Source organism: Apteryx mantelli, chromosome 22, assembly GCF_036417845.1.
Source record: "Apteryx mantelli isolate bAptMan1 chromosome 22, bAptMan1.hap1, whole genome shotgun sequence".
In the NCBI taxonomy this organism is placed as follows: domain Eukaryota; kingdom Metazoa; phylum Chordata; class Aves; order Apterygiformes; family Apterygidae; genus Apteryx; species Apteryx mantelli.
The window spans coordinates 15,402,708-15,420,619 of record NC_089999.1 but is presented as its reverse complement, the minus strand read 5'-3'; the positions used below and the strand labels follow the sequence as shown (position 1 = coordinate 15,420,619).

General features: G+C 39.1%; 1 protein-coding gene across 4 annotated transcripts in view; it reads right to left on the bottom strand.

Annotated features, from left to right (window-relative positions):
• PITPNM3 (PITPNM family member 3) overlaps positions 1 to 17,912 on the bottom strand; it is a 148,923-nt gene that overhangs the window by 40,346 nt on the left and 90,665 nt on the right. For all 4 annotated transcript variants that reach the window (XM_067309434.1, XM_067309435.1, XM_067309436.1 and 1 more), the window contains 2 exons: positions 15,110 to 15,345; positions 2,129 to 2,318 (listed from right to left, as the gene is read on the bottom strand). In XM_067309434.1, coding sequence (XP_067165535.1) covers positions 2,129 to 2,318; positions 15,110 to 15,345 — 426 coding nt within the window. The remainder of the gene's footprint in view (positions 1 to 2,128; positions 2,319 to 15,109; positions 15,346 to 17,912) is intronic.

Below are 17,912 nucleotides of genomic sequence, written 5' to 3'. Positions count from 1 at the left end.
CCCAAGTCCATCAATTAGTTTAACAGGTGACACTACCTCTCCCTACAAGCCTTACCTTGCTTCTAGCCTCAACTCAGCTTGGCTACAACACAGCTACATGTTCTGGATAGCAGGATGTTGTGCACAGTCTCCTCAAAGCGAGCAGTGTTAGGAAAAGCAAGCACTTAGCCATGCAGGTAGAAAAAAAAAACAAACCTCTCAGTCCATCCCCACATACCAGACTCTCTTAACTGAGAGTTAACAGCTGTTAAAAGTGAATTTTCTCCAGATGAAAACATAAAAAGCCCAAAATATGTGAAGATAACATCTGCCCTAAGACAACTCTGACTCCAAAGTCAAATGCAATTGACCAACATACTGATTTACCCTTTTGATCTTCAGATTCCTATACCACGCAATGAAGTCAACAAAGACCTGAGAATCATATTGATACCAGTGACCTGAACAAAATTATCTGCACATTTTGTGGTGGATTAACGGTATCTTCTTGAACTTACCATTCCATTTCTAATCCTCATTATTATTGGCATGAAGGTAATGGGGTTAACTTGTTCCAGATGTTATATAAAGCCCAAAAGGCCATCTCTGCTCTGATGAACTTGCAATATAAATGGACAGAACAGACCAAAATACAAGAGAGGAAAGAGACACACAGGGTGGGGGTCAGGTTATATGGCATGCAATTTAGAAGTACAGGACTATTCAGATGTAGAGTTGGTATTTCTATCTAAGGACCAAAGCAAAGTACTGCAGACAGTGCAGAGAGGTCACTTTTCCAACTGCTAACAATGCTGGTATTTGATGATAAGAACACTGTGGAGCATACAGGGGTCATATAGACTCTTCCATATGAAATATTAATACAGATTTTTAATACAGATTTGGGGAAAAAAACAAACCAAACCAACCCCCCTCCCAAACCACCAAGGAGATTTCTTTGTAGCTTTTTGAAAGAAAAAAAACCCTGTGACATTAAATTTTTGCTGAGAGATCTGTTTTCACAATTATCTCTGTCATTGGTATAATTCTTCTTTGCATAATCTCACCTTTCATAATGTTCTGCCACTGCAGGTGGGTTATTTTTATGCTCCAAGCAAGAACAGTTTACTGTGGATATTAAAACTAGCTTCAACTCAAATTTCAGTCTAAAAAATGCTGATATACCACATCATAATCTTATTACTGCTATGAAAAGATTGTTTGTGTAATAAGGTTCATGCTTTCCTTCAAAGATTACACTGTACTCTCATATTAGATGTCTCCCCCCCCCTGTCTGGGGGTCACTGTACTTTAAGGAACCATAATTTTCTAGCTATTTAGAGGGCTCCCTCACAAAATAATTTCAGTAACTCACACTGGGTAGCAGTATGACATTTACTCTATGTGAAGCAGGGAAGTACTACTTATTTCTAGTCTAGTGATGGAGAAGCAGGAGCAATAACTGTGACCTATGTCAGCCAAAAGTCTGCAGGTGACTTCACTGGGGAACGGGTCAGACTGAAGAAATTAAATGACTTTCCTAAAGTCACACAAAACATCTGCAATGCAGCTGGGAACTGAATATTTGTCTTCTGAGACTCAGTGCTCCCAATTGTTTTACTACTGCTGTCATGGAGGCAGAAAAGAAAAAGCAATACTTAAATGCTGGATTCCTTGTGCCTTTAGCCAGAGATATGCTGATGTCCCACCCTATTCTATCAGCTATAGTGGGTTTGTGAGGAAGTCAGTAACACAGATTTTCAGTTGTCCTGGGCTGGCTGCTTTGTTCACTGCTTTACATAACACACTCCTACTGCACAACTCAGGCTCCTATGCATTACCAGAAATCATAGTAATAATTACTAAGAGCTTAGGGATAAAACTGCTTGTGGGAGAAGGAATAGCATCTTCTACCAACTGAGTAAGCCCAGGTTAGATACTGACAGGATTCCAGAAGTGTCTTGTTCATGCTGGGCACTGAGAAGGCATTTTATATAGGTAATCCCATGCTAACATTCCTTCATCATATTTGCAGCATTGTTCCTGTGCCCATAACCCAAAAGCTTTGACACAAAAATCAGAAATGGCCTAACAAAAAACAGCTTTCCCTCAAGGAATTATACTTTGATGTAAGAAAAAATAGTCCTACCTGTCCATTAAAACCAGCCCCATCTGGAGATTTGAGAAATTCATTATAAACTTGGTTGGCTCTGCTAATCACCATGGCAACTGCATCCTGGTACTGAGGGGACGAAATGGCCAGCAAGGGCAAGGCAGCCAGTGGGATGTGGTCTTCACTACTGCTGAGACAGCTCTCATCATAGCTGTAGGGATTTAGGCTAAAGAAGAACATGCTATTATCAGGAAAAATGCAAAAGGCAGCACACAGCATTAGAGAATGAACAATTACTTATTAACAGAAATGGCTTGGGCTATTGCAGTTCATAATGAGCGAGTACAGTAAGGATCACTTTCTCACAAAAAAAGCCAACTGCTTAAAATGACGCATTTCCTGCTTTGTGTGACTGAGACCATATTAGAAGTCATTTCTGCAATTCAACATACTTGTTGCAACTTGCCCACCTTATTTTCTTCACACACACAAATAGATATCACTTCAACCAGCAAACAGATTATTCTCTTTCAGCTTTTCTTTTTCATATATCAACTTAAAACACAAGGAATGGGATCCAACCATCACAGTGGAATATTGTTTCCTAGAACGCAAATAGTTGACAAAGGAATTATTCAAAAACATATAAAAACATTTTTCCCAATGTTTTTGTAAAGGCTTCCTCACACTACACACTTCCTCATGAGATAAAATTCGGATCAATAATTATTCTTTCAAAAAGACTATATAAAACCATGCATGTTCTGAAATCACATGCAAACGTTTGCCTGCTAACATTCTGGGAAAAGGAGGTGGACTAAAAAAGCAAGCTTAAATTTGTCAGGATACTAGTTTTATTTTACTTAAGATGTGCATTCTGCATTGCAGTTTCTCAGTAAATATATCAATCAAGCCTTAGCTGATTTTTACAGATGAATGGGGAAAACGATTCACAGAGATCCAAAGGTACAAGTCACATTACTGTGTGCCAGTTTTTCTTAAAGTAAGTTAGTTGACCTTTCTGTAGAGACTAAAGGAAGGTCAAAGTACTTTGAACAATTCAGCTCAAGTTCATCCAAAGCTGCAGACTAGCAACTTTAATATACTTCAACAATATTTTGCATTCTCTTTCTTTATGGGCTCCACAATAATAAAAGTGAACTGCTTGAAATGGGATTAAAGCCTATGTCTCTGCCAAAAGCTGCATCTTTGAGACTATCACCAGGCTAATGAAAGAGATGACCTGCAAAGCTCAAGTATGGAAGCCAGTCTGCATTCATGTCCTGAGCTTCACAGGACATTTTCATATTTGGCTATTGCTAAAGGGCTCAAACGATTTTGTATTTTTCATCCAAAGACAGACAACAGCTTCTATGTCCTGGAGCTCAGTTGATCTGCCAAGCTGCATCAATTTACCAGTTAACACAGCTTCAGTCTGCCAGCTGATTAGGTCATCCAGATGCACAGCACAAATACAGCTGTGAATACTAATTCTCAAAAAATTAAAACCAAACCTTATAACTCTGCATAAGACCACCTCATTTGCTATAAAACTGGCAAATAAAATCTCACAAGGGGAGAAACACAGGAGAAAAAAAATTATAAAGTGAATGGTTGAAATGGAAAAAAAAAATCTGAAATGGTTTATATAATAAAAGTAAAATGCAAATGATATTCACAAGAGAACTATATGAAGCAGACTCAATGGAAAAATGAGTAGCTGATAATATTATTTTTATCAGTAAAGGAATATGGATCACACTGAATTGAAGCAATTCTTATCTGGCCAATTAATCACAGTTACCTGGCTTAGAAACATGCGTTCAATATTTTTAAATTAATTTTGTTGTAAAGGTTGTGGCCACAGACACCTCTATTGTTTTCATAAACACAACACAAAGGGAAAGAGCATATGGAAGAGAGGAGGCTCTTTATCACAGGAGACAGGCTATGTATTAGCACTGGAGCTGACACAAACTGGCAAAATATCAGTGCTGAGGCTGAGAGGAGCACAAAGCCTTGTTATTTTAGTGCATTACAGGACACTGCAGGAGAGTCTTCCAAGCACCAGTTTGGAAACATCGTATTTGCACAAAGACGGAGACAGAGAGGGAAATAACAAGGAAACAGGTGAAACCATTAAGTGTAAAAGTCTGACAGATAAAGCTTCCTGCTCTTCACCAGTGCTAGAACCTAAACAGCTCCCTGATAAAAGGCAGAAAACAATTAGGCTTGCAAGAGGTATCTGGTCTTCCAGGGTGGGTGGGAGTACCACTGGCTCCCAGGGCACAAGTGATCGATGGGACAGTGGCACCTGCTGGCAGTGGTAACTGAGAATGCATCATGGAGACGGGAGATGAGGGAATATTCAACCCAGGCAGTGAACTCAGGGGAAGGAGGAACACGGGAATAAAAGCCTATCTGGAAAGCAGAAAGCACCTGGCTAGATGCAGGTCAAGACACAGTGTTGGTCCCTCCTCATGTCTTCCTCAGGTCAGTTCCTGACCATAGCAGAGGTGAAAGGAGAAAGCAGAGGGGGAACCACACATGTCATAACACTTGTGCTAGCCCCTCTCATTTGGGTATCATCTGTTACACAACAGTGTTTTGATGTTTACAGTTTGTCTGTTTGCTACAGCTGAGTAATCAGATTCTGACAATGCTCTTCCTTGACACTTTGCTGTGCAAAGAGGTGGGCCTTCCGATTTACAACCCAACTCAAATCATGGAGGAATAAGAGACTCAATTCAGAAAAGCACTGAAGCGTGTGCTCAACTTTATACCTACATTTAAACACTTATGAGACATAAATTGCATACTAAATTTTTGGGATACACATAAGGTCAGTCATGCTTATCCAGGTACTTAGGGCTTTCTTAAAACCAAAGATTAAACAGACTGAATTCACCATTTGGACAACCCAACTTACACCAAACACTGCTTACGAGCGTTCACCCCTCTGCCTCCTAAATGCAACTATGTTTTGGCTTGCCTTTCTTTTTTTCTTCTTCCTCTTCTTGTCACTCACAATTACTATTCTCTGGTTTGGCTAATACTGTAATTTACCTTTGTAATTTGGGAACTCTAGTCTGAGGTGAAAATCAATGTATGTTCATCAAATCAATCCATCAAAAGCATAACAGCTGATCCACTCAGTGACATTTGTCTCCCTGAAGAGGGAAGAGATGGCTCACAAGTCACTTAGTTGGAACAAGAATGGGCCTTACCCTTATCTGCCTTTAGCAGTAAAGGTGAAGACGAATGTCACAGGAGATCAGTCATGCATTATAAACTCACACAGGTTGCATACACAGTGTCTTTCTGATTTATATGACAGACAAGAAACTGAAAGCAATGAGAATAGATGGGAGCAGACCATGTTAAACAACCCGGAACATTTACCAGATGGAGAGACTTTGTCATGAAAAACACCATTCCTTTAAGTCACTATTTGCAAGAAAGGAAGGAAAACTGCCTGTGTGTGTTCAGATGGAAAGTCTCAGTGGAGTCCCTCTAGACTCAGATACTCAGCACACAGACACAGCATAATCCAAAACCTGTGCCAAGGTAAACAGAGGGTTGCCCTACCTAGCCACACACTATGCCTGCCCATTTGAGGATACACTCAAACCAAACACCAGATCTTCTGTTACTGCTTGATCAGTCATCTTGCTCACCCTAGATGAAACATCACAGTAACTGTAAATACATTTCTCCCCACACAGTTTGCTAAATAGGATGTTTACCACAAGTTTGTTCCACAACTGCATCCTGGAGTTCTGGCTGTGAAAGTTGCAGGCATGAAGCTGCAGAAATGCAAGAGCAAGGAATTGTCTCTCCTTTTGTCAAACCCAAAGGCGTACTTTGCAAGCAGCTTCATGCAAGAACATACCGAGGCAATGCCAGTCTTATTTTAGTACTGGGAATGACTCCACCGGTCATTCAAACATCCAGCTTGGCTATTTTCAGTCTGGCTGAATACTCTGTGCTGCAAGTAGAGGTAATCACAAACAAACAGAAAGAAGGGAGTAGGTGGGAACTTTATTTGGGCTGTCAGCATTCACTCTTCCACTCTAGTGCTCTTCTTCCAGACAGCTGAGTCCTCCAGGCACTGCATTATGGGACACCTAAGACACACTACTGAGCCCTGCATTACCAACTGGCCCAAATGGGCAAGGGTGAGCCTTCGAACACCCTTTGATGCCTCACCTCCTCTTCTACCACCAGTTCTCTTTCTTTCCACAGCAGCACCTTGGACACGCACACTTCTCCTTTCCTGGTTTCTTTGGTGTATTTTCCCCTTGACATGAACAGTCACCAGCCTGGTCTGCACCTGCCACCTCTTTTTCCTATATGCCAGTCACAGCTGGCATATCCCCAATCCCTCCTCTCTAATCCTGTCCCCTGGACAGCAGGCATCACCCTTCCCACTGACCAGGGCCAACCATCTTATGGTCCAAAACACGGTCAGAGAAACCTCCTCACCTCCTCTCCCACAGGATTTTCTGCTCTACGAAGAAGTCTTAACCTGGGGCACTAAGCTTTACTGCAACAACAAGACTATAAAAGCAACCATCACGTAGGCGAAGCCCCAGACAAAACCAACAAAAACTTCTCTGTGCTAAAAAGAAATCAAGCAGGTCTGATTCTCTTCTCCCCACCACTGGAGTTCAGTAGTTACTCCTCATCTACACTTGTAGAAGAGATGAATCAGGCACAAGAGCGTGTGTTTCCTTCTCCTTTCTCTATCATCCTGAATGTGTTAGTGCACTTCTGTTTAAAACATTAATGTCAAGGAAAATATCACTAAGGAAAGAAATGTTTGCTGCTAAGAGAGACTATGGTGGTTACTGCCACCTCTGTGCAGAGACAGCCTGTGAGTGAATTCCAGAGTAAGAAAAGGCATAAAAACATATGTTCACTCAGTAAGAGAGGATGATTTCATTAACCAGAGCCACTCCCAAGACAGGCAAGGAATAAGCCTGAAGTAACAGCTGTGTTGGAGCCCAGCACTCTTTCCAATATTTTGCTGCTTTCTCAATAATGCCAGCAATATTGGAGCCTGTGGTTCATGTGGCTGAGGTCGGAACAACAGGTTAATGACATGAAGTGTGAAATATACATTGTTTGATATTTGGAGAAGATCCAAGAGTTGTTTGTGGCCTCAAGCAATCCATTTTGTACATATGCTTTATGTCTCAGCTGGATTCTTCCAAGAGGTTCTTCCTCATTGCCAAATTTTTCACCTGGAGGAAACACGCGACACTAAAAACAACACTGACTTGGTGTTATCTACTGAATATCCTCTTCTAGCAAGTATGCTTATGCAGTCACGAACACCTACTGAATGTGCAAATAAACTTAATGTACATTTAGCCTCTATCTTCCTTCTTTTTCTAATCCTTTTTCTGAGATGTACTCTTTTTTCCTAATCCAAAGTCTCTCAACATAGGTTTCAGTAGATTTTAGAATAGAATCTTTGCTCTACGTGGGAAAATCATCCCTTGCTTCTTAAGCCACAAGACCAGTGCTAAGACACAGAGGGGAAAACGTTTCACTTTCCAGAAAAGGAATTTCTACTGTCAAAAGCAAGGACCATGTTCTATAAACAGAAGTGTCCGAGTTTGCAAGATCTAGACTTAAAACAGAATATGGTTAACCAGTTGCAGCAAAATATTATTGCATTTAGAGTCTATTTCTACAGAAACTTCCAGAGCAGCAGCATACTCAAGCACCTGAGCAAGCAAGCAAATTATTGCAAGACAAAATACAATCATAACTTGCATTACGTCATTAGGTATTTCATAATAAGTTGAATTTAAAGGAAGGCAAAGGAGTACTGATTGACAAGGAAGAATGAGTATACTCAAGTTCACGGGTTAGCTTCTCTCGCTGTTAGTGCTTGAAAGAGCACCTACGTATTTTCAACCATGCAAACACTGAACAGTGGAAAACAAGTCTGTAGGTAGGTGCTGTTTTTCAGATTTCTTGGAAACCTTGGACCTAACCCTGACCACTGACTTGGTCAAAAATTTTCATGCCTCATCATCCAAGATTTCTCAAACATGATGGAGTATAAAAATGTTGATGCAGGACTTGCTAATATAAATTGGACTGGATTCTCAAGGGATACAATAATTTTAACAGTGACATGCATTTACATGTGCTCTGACCACTTTTATTTATTTCTGTAAAGTAGTACTATTAAGGTAGTGCTTAGGGACCTGTCATAGATGAAAGCGACACTGCACTAAGTGCTATAAACACAGAGACAAAAGAAGATTCTGTTTGAAAGGGCTTAAACTGATGGATTGTTTCTAAGTGGCTGTAAAGTATCATGTGAATACACTGAATTATACTAGACTCCTGACTGGACACCATTCAGGTCTCCCAAGCAAGTCTCGACAGTACCACGGAAAAAGTCACAACTTAAGTACTGCTACGGGAAATGTGATATCTGAAGCGACCTATTTTATGTATGTCCTCAGTCACTTTCATTGGAAACAGGGAATCTCTGAAATCAAGTCAAACCACATGGCTGAGTAGTTACCAACCATCTGTTCCTCTGATGTCAACCTCATGTGATATTTACACGGAACTCACTCTGCATACAGAGGATTAAATGTGCCATTGTTTTGGATGCTTGCTATATCATTTTGATGACAAGACAGTTGTTTATTTCAAAAACGACTGCTTTGCATTCTGTTTCAATAGCTCTCTGTTAGGCTGACCATTTGACAAAACTCTTCACTGTAACATCCACAAGCATCTGAGTTCTAGGGATGTTAGAAAACTTCAAGAAACAGACTGCAGTCTTGCTGAGAACATCAGACCTGCAATCATTCATAAAAAGCATCCTACATCTGCGCAGAAAAAAAAAAATTCCTCCACCACTGCTGTTAAAGGCTTGCAATGTTTTATCTCTATTACATTACTGGCTGCTGAGCTAACGTAACAAACTCTTCAACATAGTGTATATTAAAACGCATTACCATTTTATCCTCGTAATAAACCTCAAGAAGCTTTCAGGCATCAGAAAAGGTATCCAAACTCATCTGTCATCTACAATAAAGATTCTGCCTCTTATTAAAGGAAATAAATTATGAAAGCAGGGAAAAACAAAAGCAAGCTATCTCTAGCATTCTGTGAGTAAGAGAAAAACGGAAAAAATCCAAAGACCTTTTCAATTTGTGAGAAAGAGGCTTAAGATGCTTATGATATGTTCTTATGCCAAGCCTCATACTGCACTTAGCTATTATATATTTGAATATAGTTAAATATAAATAAAACCTCAATGCATTAGTGGCTATGTTAAATATACTCCTTTAATTAGTATCTCATACTGAATCTAGCTTGGATATAATGGAGAGTATAACTCAGTGCTCCAAATTATGCAGCATTTATGCTAAAAATAGTCAAATGCGTCAGCTCAGAGCATACATTACAAATCCTCAAAGTGCTTTGAAAAGCAATCTACTTTAGAAGTTTGGTAGTGGTGCATTTTTTGTTTTCTGTTGTTGTCTCCTCCCTCCCCTTCTTTTTTAAAGAACACATCCTTGGTTTTATGCAAATGATGCACAGTAAATAGTCTTTCCATAATGAAGTCATAAGAGATTCAGAGAGTACCCAGACTCTGCTTGAGATCAGTCATGGCAAGAATACTGCATGACTTTGAATATGTTTGAAACAACAGCAGTTTTCGAAATTAAAAGCAGTAATATCCCTTGAAATTTGGCACAGTGGAAATTTGTAAATACAGCATCTGCTGCAGAGGTGTCAGTATTTTATGGATGTCCACAGACGAAACAGTGATGCTCAGTGTTAAACACACTTTAATCTGCAGTTCCTATGCAAATATGAAACAGACCATTGAGCAGGGAGACCACATACTGAAAAAGTTATTTAGGAAAGAAATGCAACCAGTTCTGAATGCTAATAGAGCAAAAAGCACCAAGTTGATACAGACTCATCTCTCAGCACTGGTACTGCCAATATTCTGTAAAGGGACATAGAAGATAATGCAGATTTTCCTTGGCTGGCTGATCTTTAATGAGTTTTAGAACTACAATCCAGCCACTTGGTTATTGTACAGTAATCCATAATCCATCTAAATCTCTATTTAAACATGGATCCATTCACTAAGAATCAAGTGATTTAGGTGGCCAGTACAAAAATAGAATGCCCATTTGACATCCAGTTCTCAGGTATACCGTTAGGCTGAAGACAAATACATAGTAGTCAAAGCAGAGATGCAACAGATTGGTCCAACCAGACTCAGGAGATAATGGAGCAAGAAACATCAGGGAACAGAAGAACCAACTGCCTATAGGAAACAGAAGCAATTGTCTTCAGCCAGTGCCAATGCACATTGTAATAAAACAGCAATTACTAAATAACTGACTGTTACCATTCTGTATTATAAGCAACCTCCTTCAGAATAGGCATCACAGGAAGGAAGAGTGAAGGACTCAAAAGTTGAGAACTGTCCACAGAAGAGATGCTCATACTATATGCAACTACCATAATACCTTGAGGGAGAAACAAAAACACCCCCTACCCCACCCCACCAGCTTTACCAACAAAATGGATGTAACTTCTTAAATTCTTGCTAAGGAAAGTATGTCTGTAGCAACCTATTCACTCCACTCCAGTGGGCTGTTATTTGGTTTTAGTTGAGAGGTCTCTTGAAAATTTCCACTGGAGATGTATTAATTTTTTAGAAATTTCACAGGTAGACTGCAGAATAGCATATGGTGAACATTTTCTTACCACCCAAATACAGTATAGCATCCCTACACACCATAGGTTTAAAGCCACTACTAATCCAGTATTCTCTATGATAACCTTTTCCAGCCACTGACACCCATACAAAATAGAATGCATATAATATAAGGAGCATTTCATACCCCTTTGCACCTATGAAAAGCACACATTCAAAATTCAAAGCAATGAATAATCAGATATACAGTATCTACATTCCTAGTGCCGGAATATCACTTAGAATATATCCCTGAGCAGGTGATGAAATAAAAATGCTTTACTGCAGTAGCTTAGGGAGGAAACACTGATTCATAGTTCTGCCTGTATCTTAGCAGGAGGCCTGCCCAGGTTTGCTTCTCTCTCCCTTCTCTGTGGTTTACTCACGGAGGTTATATTTAGAAAATTAAATAGGGAGGGAAGTCCCAAGGCACCAGAACTCAAACGTCGAGGTCGTTCCACTGTTGGAACAGCCCTTGCACAGTTTGGCCTCACACTCCCCCTGCTGGTGCCCAGGTATGACTCAGGAGTTAGCCTAGGCTGGGGAGTATTCCCAATACCTAGTCTAAGCATCACCACATGATTTTGCAGGATAATGGGACTTAACAATACAGACACAGGCTATTCTCTGCTAGCTGGCTCAGTGCCAGAGAGCAGTTGCAGAGATTTCCTTTACTAGCAATAGATGCAGACAAAGACTACGTAAAGAGGGGCCGCTTCACTATAAATCCAACAGGCAAGGACAAGGCAATAAGAATCTTCATTCCTTTCTCAGCAGAGACAGGAAAAGCCAAACTCTAACATTTTTTCTGTAACACATCGGAGCGACTAGAGTGAAAGACAATCAAGGAAAAGGAAGAATAAGAAACAGACAAGTAAAGACATGGCAGAGCATTCAATTTGTGCCACCACAATAAGAGCAAGAATAGCCCTTGCTCACACTGATGTACTCCAGCAAGGAAGTCACAAACACATGCCCAATCCCACAAACGCACTGCCCTTTTTGGGAAGTCTCCACTAAAAGACAGGCTGTGGATTAAGACAGCAAATATTTGAGGAAGGTATTTTGAGATCACAGCATGACTTCATGAATTATACATCACTACCATCCTCTCTTCACTTCCCTTCATTCAAAGCTTCTCATCACAATTTAGTGTCTTTGAGATCTACTTTCTTCTAACCTACACTTGCAGACTTTATTAAATCAAGACCACTGGCAACTGCAGCTGTTTCTTGTCTAATGCGAGCTTTTCTAGCTAAAGACACCTTTTCATTCTCTTTTTCCACCATGCAGAGTTCAATGAGTTCTTAGTCCAGGACCAGGATTCTTGAACCCTGCAATACTACTGTAAGTTACATGCATATAATAAAGGGGGGGGAAAAGGTAGAAAACCTAATATAAGGCATCTTCAGGAGCTGTGCAAATCGTGCATGTACAAACTGTATCTATGCTTGCTCAACAGAAGCAGGAGCTCACTCTGTATCTATTGCCACCAACCAACATTTTGTCAATTTGGAGTGTGTTGTTTTTTTCCTTAACAGAAGGATTTCCCATTGGAAAATATGGTTTCATCAAAACAAAAACATTTTTAAGGAATATCTCTTCTCAAAGAAATTCTCAATGGGAAAATGTCCAGTTGAAACATTTTTTAATGACATCAAAATGTTTCAGTTTGATTATCTATTCAGCTTTCATAAAAATATTATATACTGTTAAGTTTCAGAAACATCAGAACACAAACTTTGGTTCTTTTTGCATCAAATTTCATGAGGAGGAGGAAAATCAGGAGAGCAGAGTGTCAAGTCCACAGGAAACACTAATCTACCAGTCATTTTTTTCTCCATTTGAAATGAAAGGAATAAATGGGAAGGAAAATGCCATTTTCCAATCCATACTATATCCAGACTGTGTGTATGTGTGTCTTCAGGTGTTTCTATTTTTTGCAAAAAAGTGGGATTCATGAGACTTTAAAAGCTAGGATGCACTCCAAATCAGATTGCTGGCTAGTAAACAGTGTATTTTCAAATAAAATTTTGAGGACATAGTCTGTGCCTGAAAACACTGTCAATACCCTCCACATTACATATGGAAACAGTCACACTGCAAAGATTAGTTTATTTGTATGCAGTCTGAAGACACATTGACCTATTAGCACTATGTGGACAAGACTAATAGGAGTAATAGGAATACACTAATAGGAATAGATATGCAGAAACAAAAGGTAACTGACACAAACCCTTTTGGTCTCCCCTTTGTTCTGATGAAGATCATACATATCGAGTTTAATATTTATCCAGCCTTACTTCTACTGTTACCATTTTCACACACCATGTACTAAATATTTCTAAAAAAAGTGTTTCTCCCTAATAACTTATAAGGAAAAAAAATCTTCCATAACTGAACATTTTCAAGATAATCACTCGAAATTTACTAAAAATAAATTGCTATTTCATGAACAGTTTCCAATTTGCTAATAGTTGAATAAAATAATGAACAGTTCTAGCAGGATAATTTTTTCTATGTTTAATGCAAGCCATCCATAAAAAGATGCAACTTGGTTTTCTTGCTTATTTATAGCATTGATGGTGCTACTGTTACACTAATTATATTGTATGAATGGCCTATGGTCCATTCTTTACACTGAGTACTAGTATGCTCAGGCAAGTAGGGTCCCCATACTGAGTTCAGGGTGCATAGGAAGGCAAGGCCCTCTTGTGCAGTCCATGAATTGGGACTTCCCTAGCGCTCAAACCACTTTTAGAAAAGAAGATGAATATTATCATCACCAACCTACCAAGAGAAAAACCTGAATCACAGAGTTATTTGTCCAAAATCAGGGATAAAGACCTGGGTCTCTTATGCATCCTCTCTGATCTCTGAGGGTCAAAACTGCCTTATAATAATTTATAATAAATTTTCTGTCAAATACACACAGACAACTAAGACATTTAGCAACTATTCGTCAATTTTACTTCCCAAATCTCTCTCTCCTTGAAAACAGCTTAAAACAACCCAGTAAGTGGGATGGATATGTTACTGGCATGATTGCTCTTCTCTTTCCTGTCTCAGCTCTGATATAAGAATGGTTAGTCTAAGCAGCAAAATAGCCATCAGGAGGCTAAAATTTAGATACATGCATTTATTACTTCACAAAAGTGCTCCAACAGGTTTTGAGATACAGTTTGACATTCAGACTTGTCAAAGACAATATTTCAAAGCTTCACTGAGACTTGGCTACAATTTCTCTCTGTTTTTGATGTCAGCTTAGAAAATGACAGCAAATCAAGGAAAACCTATTTAATGGGAGCATAACAGTTTAGATAAAACTTTAATCAGACAGTTACAACACTGAGAAGGAAATCACTAGGAAATGAAAAGAGCAAGGCTCCAGACAAATTCGACATTTAGAAGATTTTGGGGGGAGGGGAGGAAGTGGAAGATCCAGTGCAAACCCTTCATTTGAACAGATTACTTATATGGAGAGTAACATGTCCTGAAGGGAATATGAGAGAGACACCCAACCCACCACAGCCAATAACCTGAGATTTAACCATTCATTTGGAAAGCACATGACATAGTTCTGTGTCTGCATCAGGCTAAGCAGGGACTTGACCCAAGATTTCAAAGATGGAAATCTAAAAATTGCTCCCCCCGAGACTGCATTTGGCAGAGTTCCTAACAGTCAAGAGTTATGTTAGTGAAAAATTTACTAATTTTGTTATCAATGCCAAGATGCTCTGTTCCACTCCATTCCTACACCAATGTTAGCAATATGCCATTTTTGTTTCTAGAAGAACTATAAAAATTATCAAGGGGTTTTTCCATAACATCTTACTCCTGCATTAGCCAAATAACAAACAGATAAATAAGATATACAAATGTCAGTTGGCATATAGGCATGCAGATTTGGCTATGTTTCAATTTTAAAATATGACAAGTGTTGACTGTTGATTTTTTTGGGTCAGAATTTAAAGGGGACGAAAGAAAAGTTAACAGTTATCTCAGTCGTCTTCACCTATCCTGGTGTTCTGGATTTTTTTTTTTTTTTTGGATGCAAGCAGACAACAGGCAGTAGCCCCTATCAGATGTTTTTGTACTAATGCATCCACTTAAAAATGGAAAAAAACTTGTTCCAAGTCATTCAGTAAGCAACAGGCTAAGATGGACTCACAGCACTTCATTATGAAAAAGATGGATGACAAAAAGCCAATCAAAACCTCACTGCAAAGTCAGCCATTACAAAATGCAGATTAACTTACTTGGAAACAAGAGAGAAGGCCGCCGAACAGATTGCTGGGCAGGGAACAAGCCTGATTAAGATGTGGCCCAAAGCAGCAGGGAAATGGGCTTGGGTCACCTTCTCAAACACAGAACTGAAGGTGTTGATGTCTGCCAGCTTGCTGTTCTGGTCCCCTCCTCCAGTGTCTAAGATGTTCCCCCCATGCAGGATCAAAATCAGCACATGAGTTTTGCAGTTCTGGTGTTGAGCTCCTTCCTGGAAGAAGGATATGGAGTAAGAAGGGAACAGTCATCTAAACAGACTTGTTTTAGAATGACCTTTTATATGAACAGTGTTGGCGTACTTGGCATCAGCGTCCACAAGCAATTATCAATACTTTTTTTTTTTCTCTCCTACTTCCACTACTATCTTCTTGTGATATTTGACTTGTGGGAAGAGAAAAAAAAGTCAGTTTCATCCAAGTATGTCTGAACCATGTAGAGCACGCTGTGCTCTACCAGGAAACCCTTACAGCTCAGATGTAGGTTTCAGATGAACAAAGATTTTAAATGGTTTTGTGCACATCAAAAGTTACTGGAAATATATCCAGACAGGAGATGTCCAGCATCCAAAGATGGCCTATCATGAACTAGGCTAGTTTTTTTGCCACATTTGTTGGAAAAGTTTAAATTCAAATTATCACAAATTCTAAAAAGAAAATAAATTTTTTTGCCAATGAAACCATATATCAAAAGCAGTTGATTCAGTTATCTTAGCCTTTTGAGACTGGCAACCTCTTTATTTAACTTCTATATTAACTTCTAAATTAAAGAAAGGGCTAACTTACCCAAACATTTACTGAAAGAGCAACAAATGTATTGCTGCTGATAGCCACAAACCTCAGAAATACATTTCTGAGTGTGTGAGTATATACATTGACAGACAATAATTAACCTTGGAAGGAGAGGTGATGTACTCTGCAAAAAAAAAGATGTTATCTACTTGAGACTGGAAAAAACTTTGAATGCCTCAAAACTCCCCCCACTCCTCCCCCCCCCTTTTTTTTTTTTTTTAAACTCTCAAGAGTTATATACACTCAAAGAAAGTGCATTAAACAATTGATTTTTTTCTGACTACCACTTTCTTCTTTGCTTTGGACAATATGATTCCTAGAGCTTTCTAGTTCCCAACCAAATATGAACACAGGATAAAAATAACAGTAACATTTCTTCTATTTGCTCCCCTCCTCTCCCCCGCCCCGAGGATTGTGGATTGCTAGATTGGGTGATTTACTGAGAAGGAAAGTAGTTTAAATAAAATGCATTAAGGATGTAACATGGTGAAATAACCTCCATTTATTTTCAGAAAGGCCTCTTCGCTGAGTTTAATGATTTTACATTTTACTATTACCCCAGTCTCACAAACTGATCAAAATCTAATAGTTATGTTTGCACCTTTGCTGTATCTATATGTTGCCTCCTCTCTTCAGTATTTCTTTATCAGCGTATCTAAACTGCAGGATGTTTAGAGCAAAGACTGGTTTGGCTCACAGGCTTATACAGCACCTTTTAAAAAATGGACTTCTAGACATTACCACAATACAGGTATTTGTTCCCTATACTTTGTAAAATTATTTAGGTCTCAGGAATGCAGCTCCCACCACAGTATTATGCTTTTGTGAAGAAACTGGCCAACATTAGCACATCTGCTGTAAGTAAGGAAAAGTTCTTAGGAAGAGGTAGCTTCTTTTATCAGATCGACTGAAGTAGCTGGCAAACAGGCAATGTTTTGAGCACTAAGTCCTTCTTCAGGTCTGGAAACAAAGCCACACTCTTCGACAGTAAATATAAAGCGAGAAGAATTGTTCTGACTTTAACTACAATACATTAATCAGGAAAATTGACAAATGCATACATACATACACACACACGCACGCCTTTGAGCCTGTGGATAAGATCGTCTTGTTAAATGAGAACATTGTTGACATCAATAAGACAAAAAGATAGGAAAATTATCACCTGTAGAATGGTGACAGAAAAATGGCCAAAAAAGAGAATTGTAGGTTGTTCCATAACATCACTATTGCTGTTCAGCCCATGATTTTTATTATTCAGTAGAATTATTCATTTTAGCTTCCATGCTCATCTTCTAAAGGTGTTTTGCTGATTTGCCTTATATCTGTTTAAGTATTACTGGATGTGCTGATCTGCAGAATGAGAACATTTAAGGTCCCACTTCTCCTTGTTCTAATTTACAATTTCCACCCTTGTATGCTCCCACTCCAGTCATTTAGAAGAGAAATTTAATTTCTCTCAAAACCTAAGAGTGGCTCCTTCCACAGCCAATGCTAACTTGTAAATAAGTGACACTGCTGATGAGTCTGTGGAACTGAAATGTTCAAAGCAGAAAGAAAAACCCCAGAAGGTCAGAATTGCTCAAGTCACTGTCTCTCAGCACAGTTGGTTTTAACTGGCATCCTTCACTGGATGAGTCAAAGGGAATAAAATTCATTTGCCTCTAAGCAATAGTTCAGTTATGACTGAAGTCATCATTTTCAGTGGGTTTTAGGACTGGGATTCTTCAAAAATGGAAAAGCATGCATTTTTGATGCTTGCCCTATGCTGACTGTGTGGATAGAGGACCTCAATTAGTTAACCTGGAAGGAATATAACTTGCTTAGGTTCTGCACCACTTCTAAAAAAATCCCAATTCTGTTACTATCAATTTCATGACTGCTGCTGAATCTGCTTCACAAAACCTGCATTTCCACTGAAGCATTAAGTAGACAGGATAATTTCTCTTTAGAAGACTGGGTCATATTTCTAGCAAAGTTAATTATACAA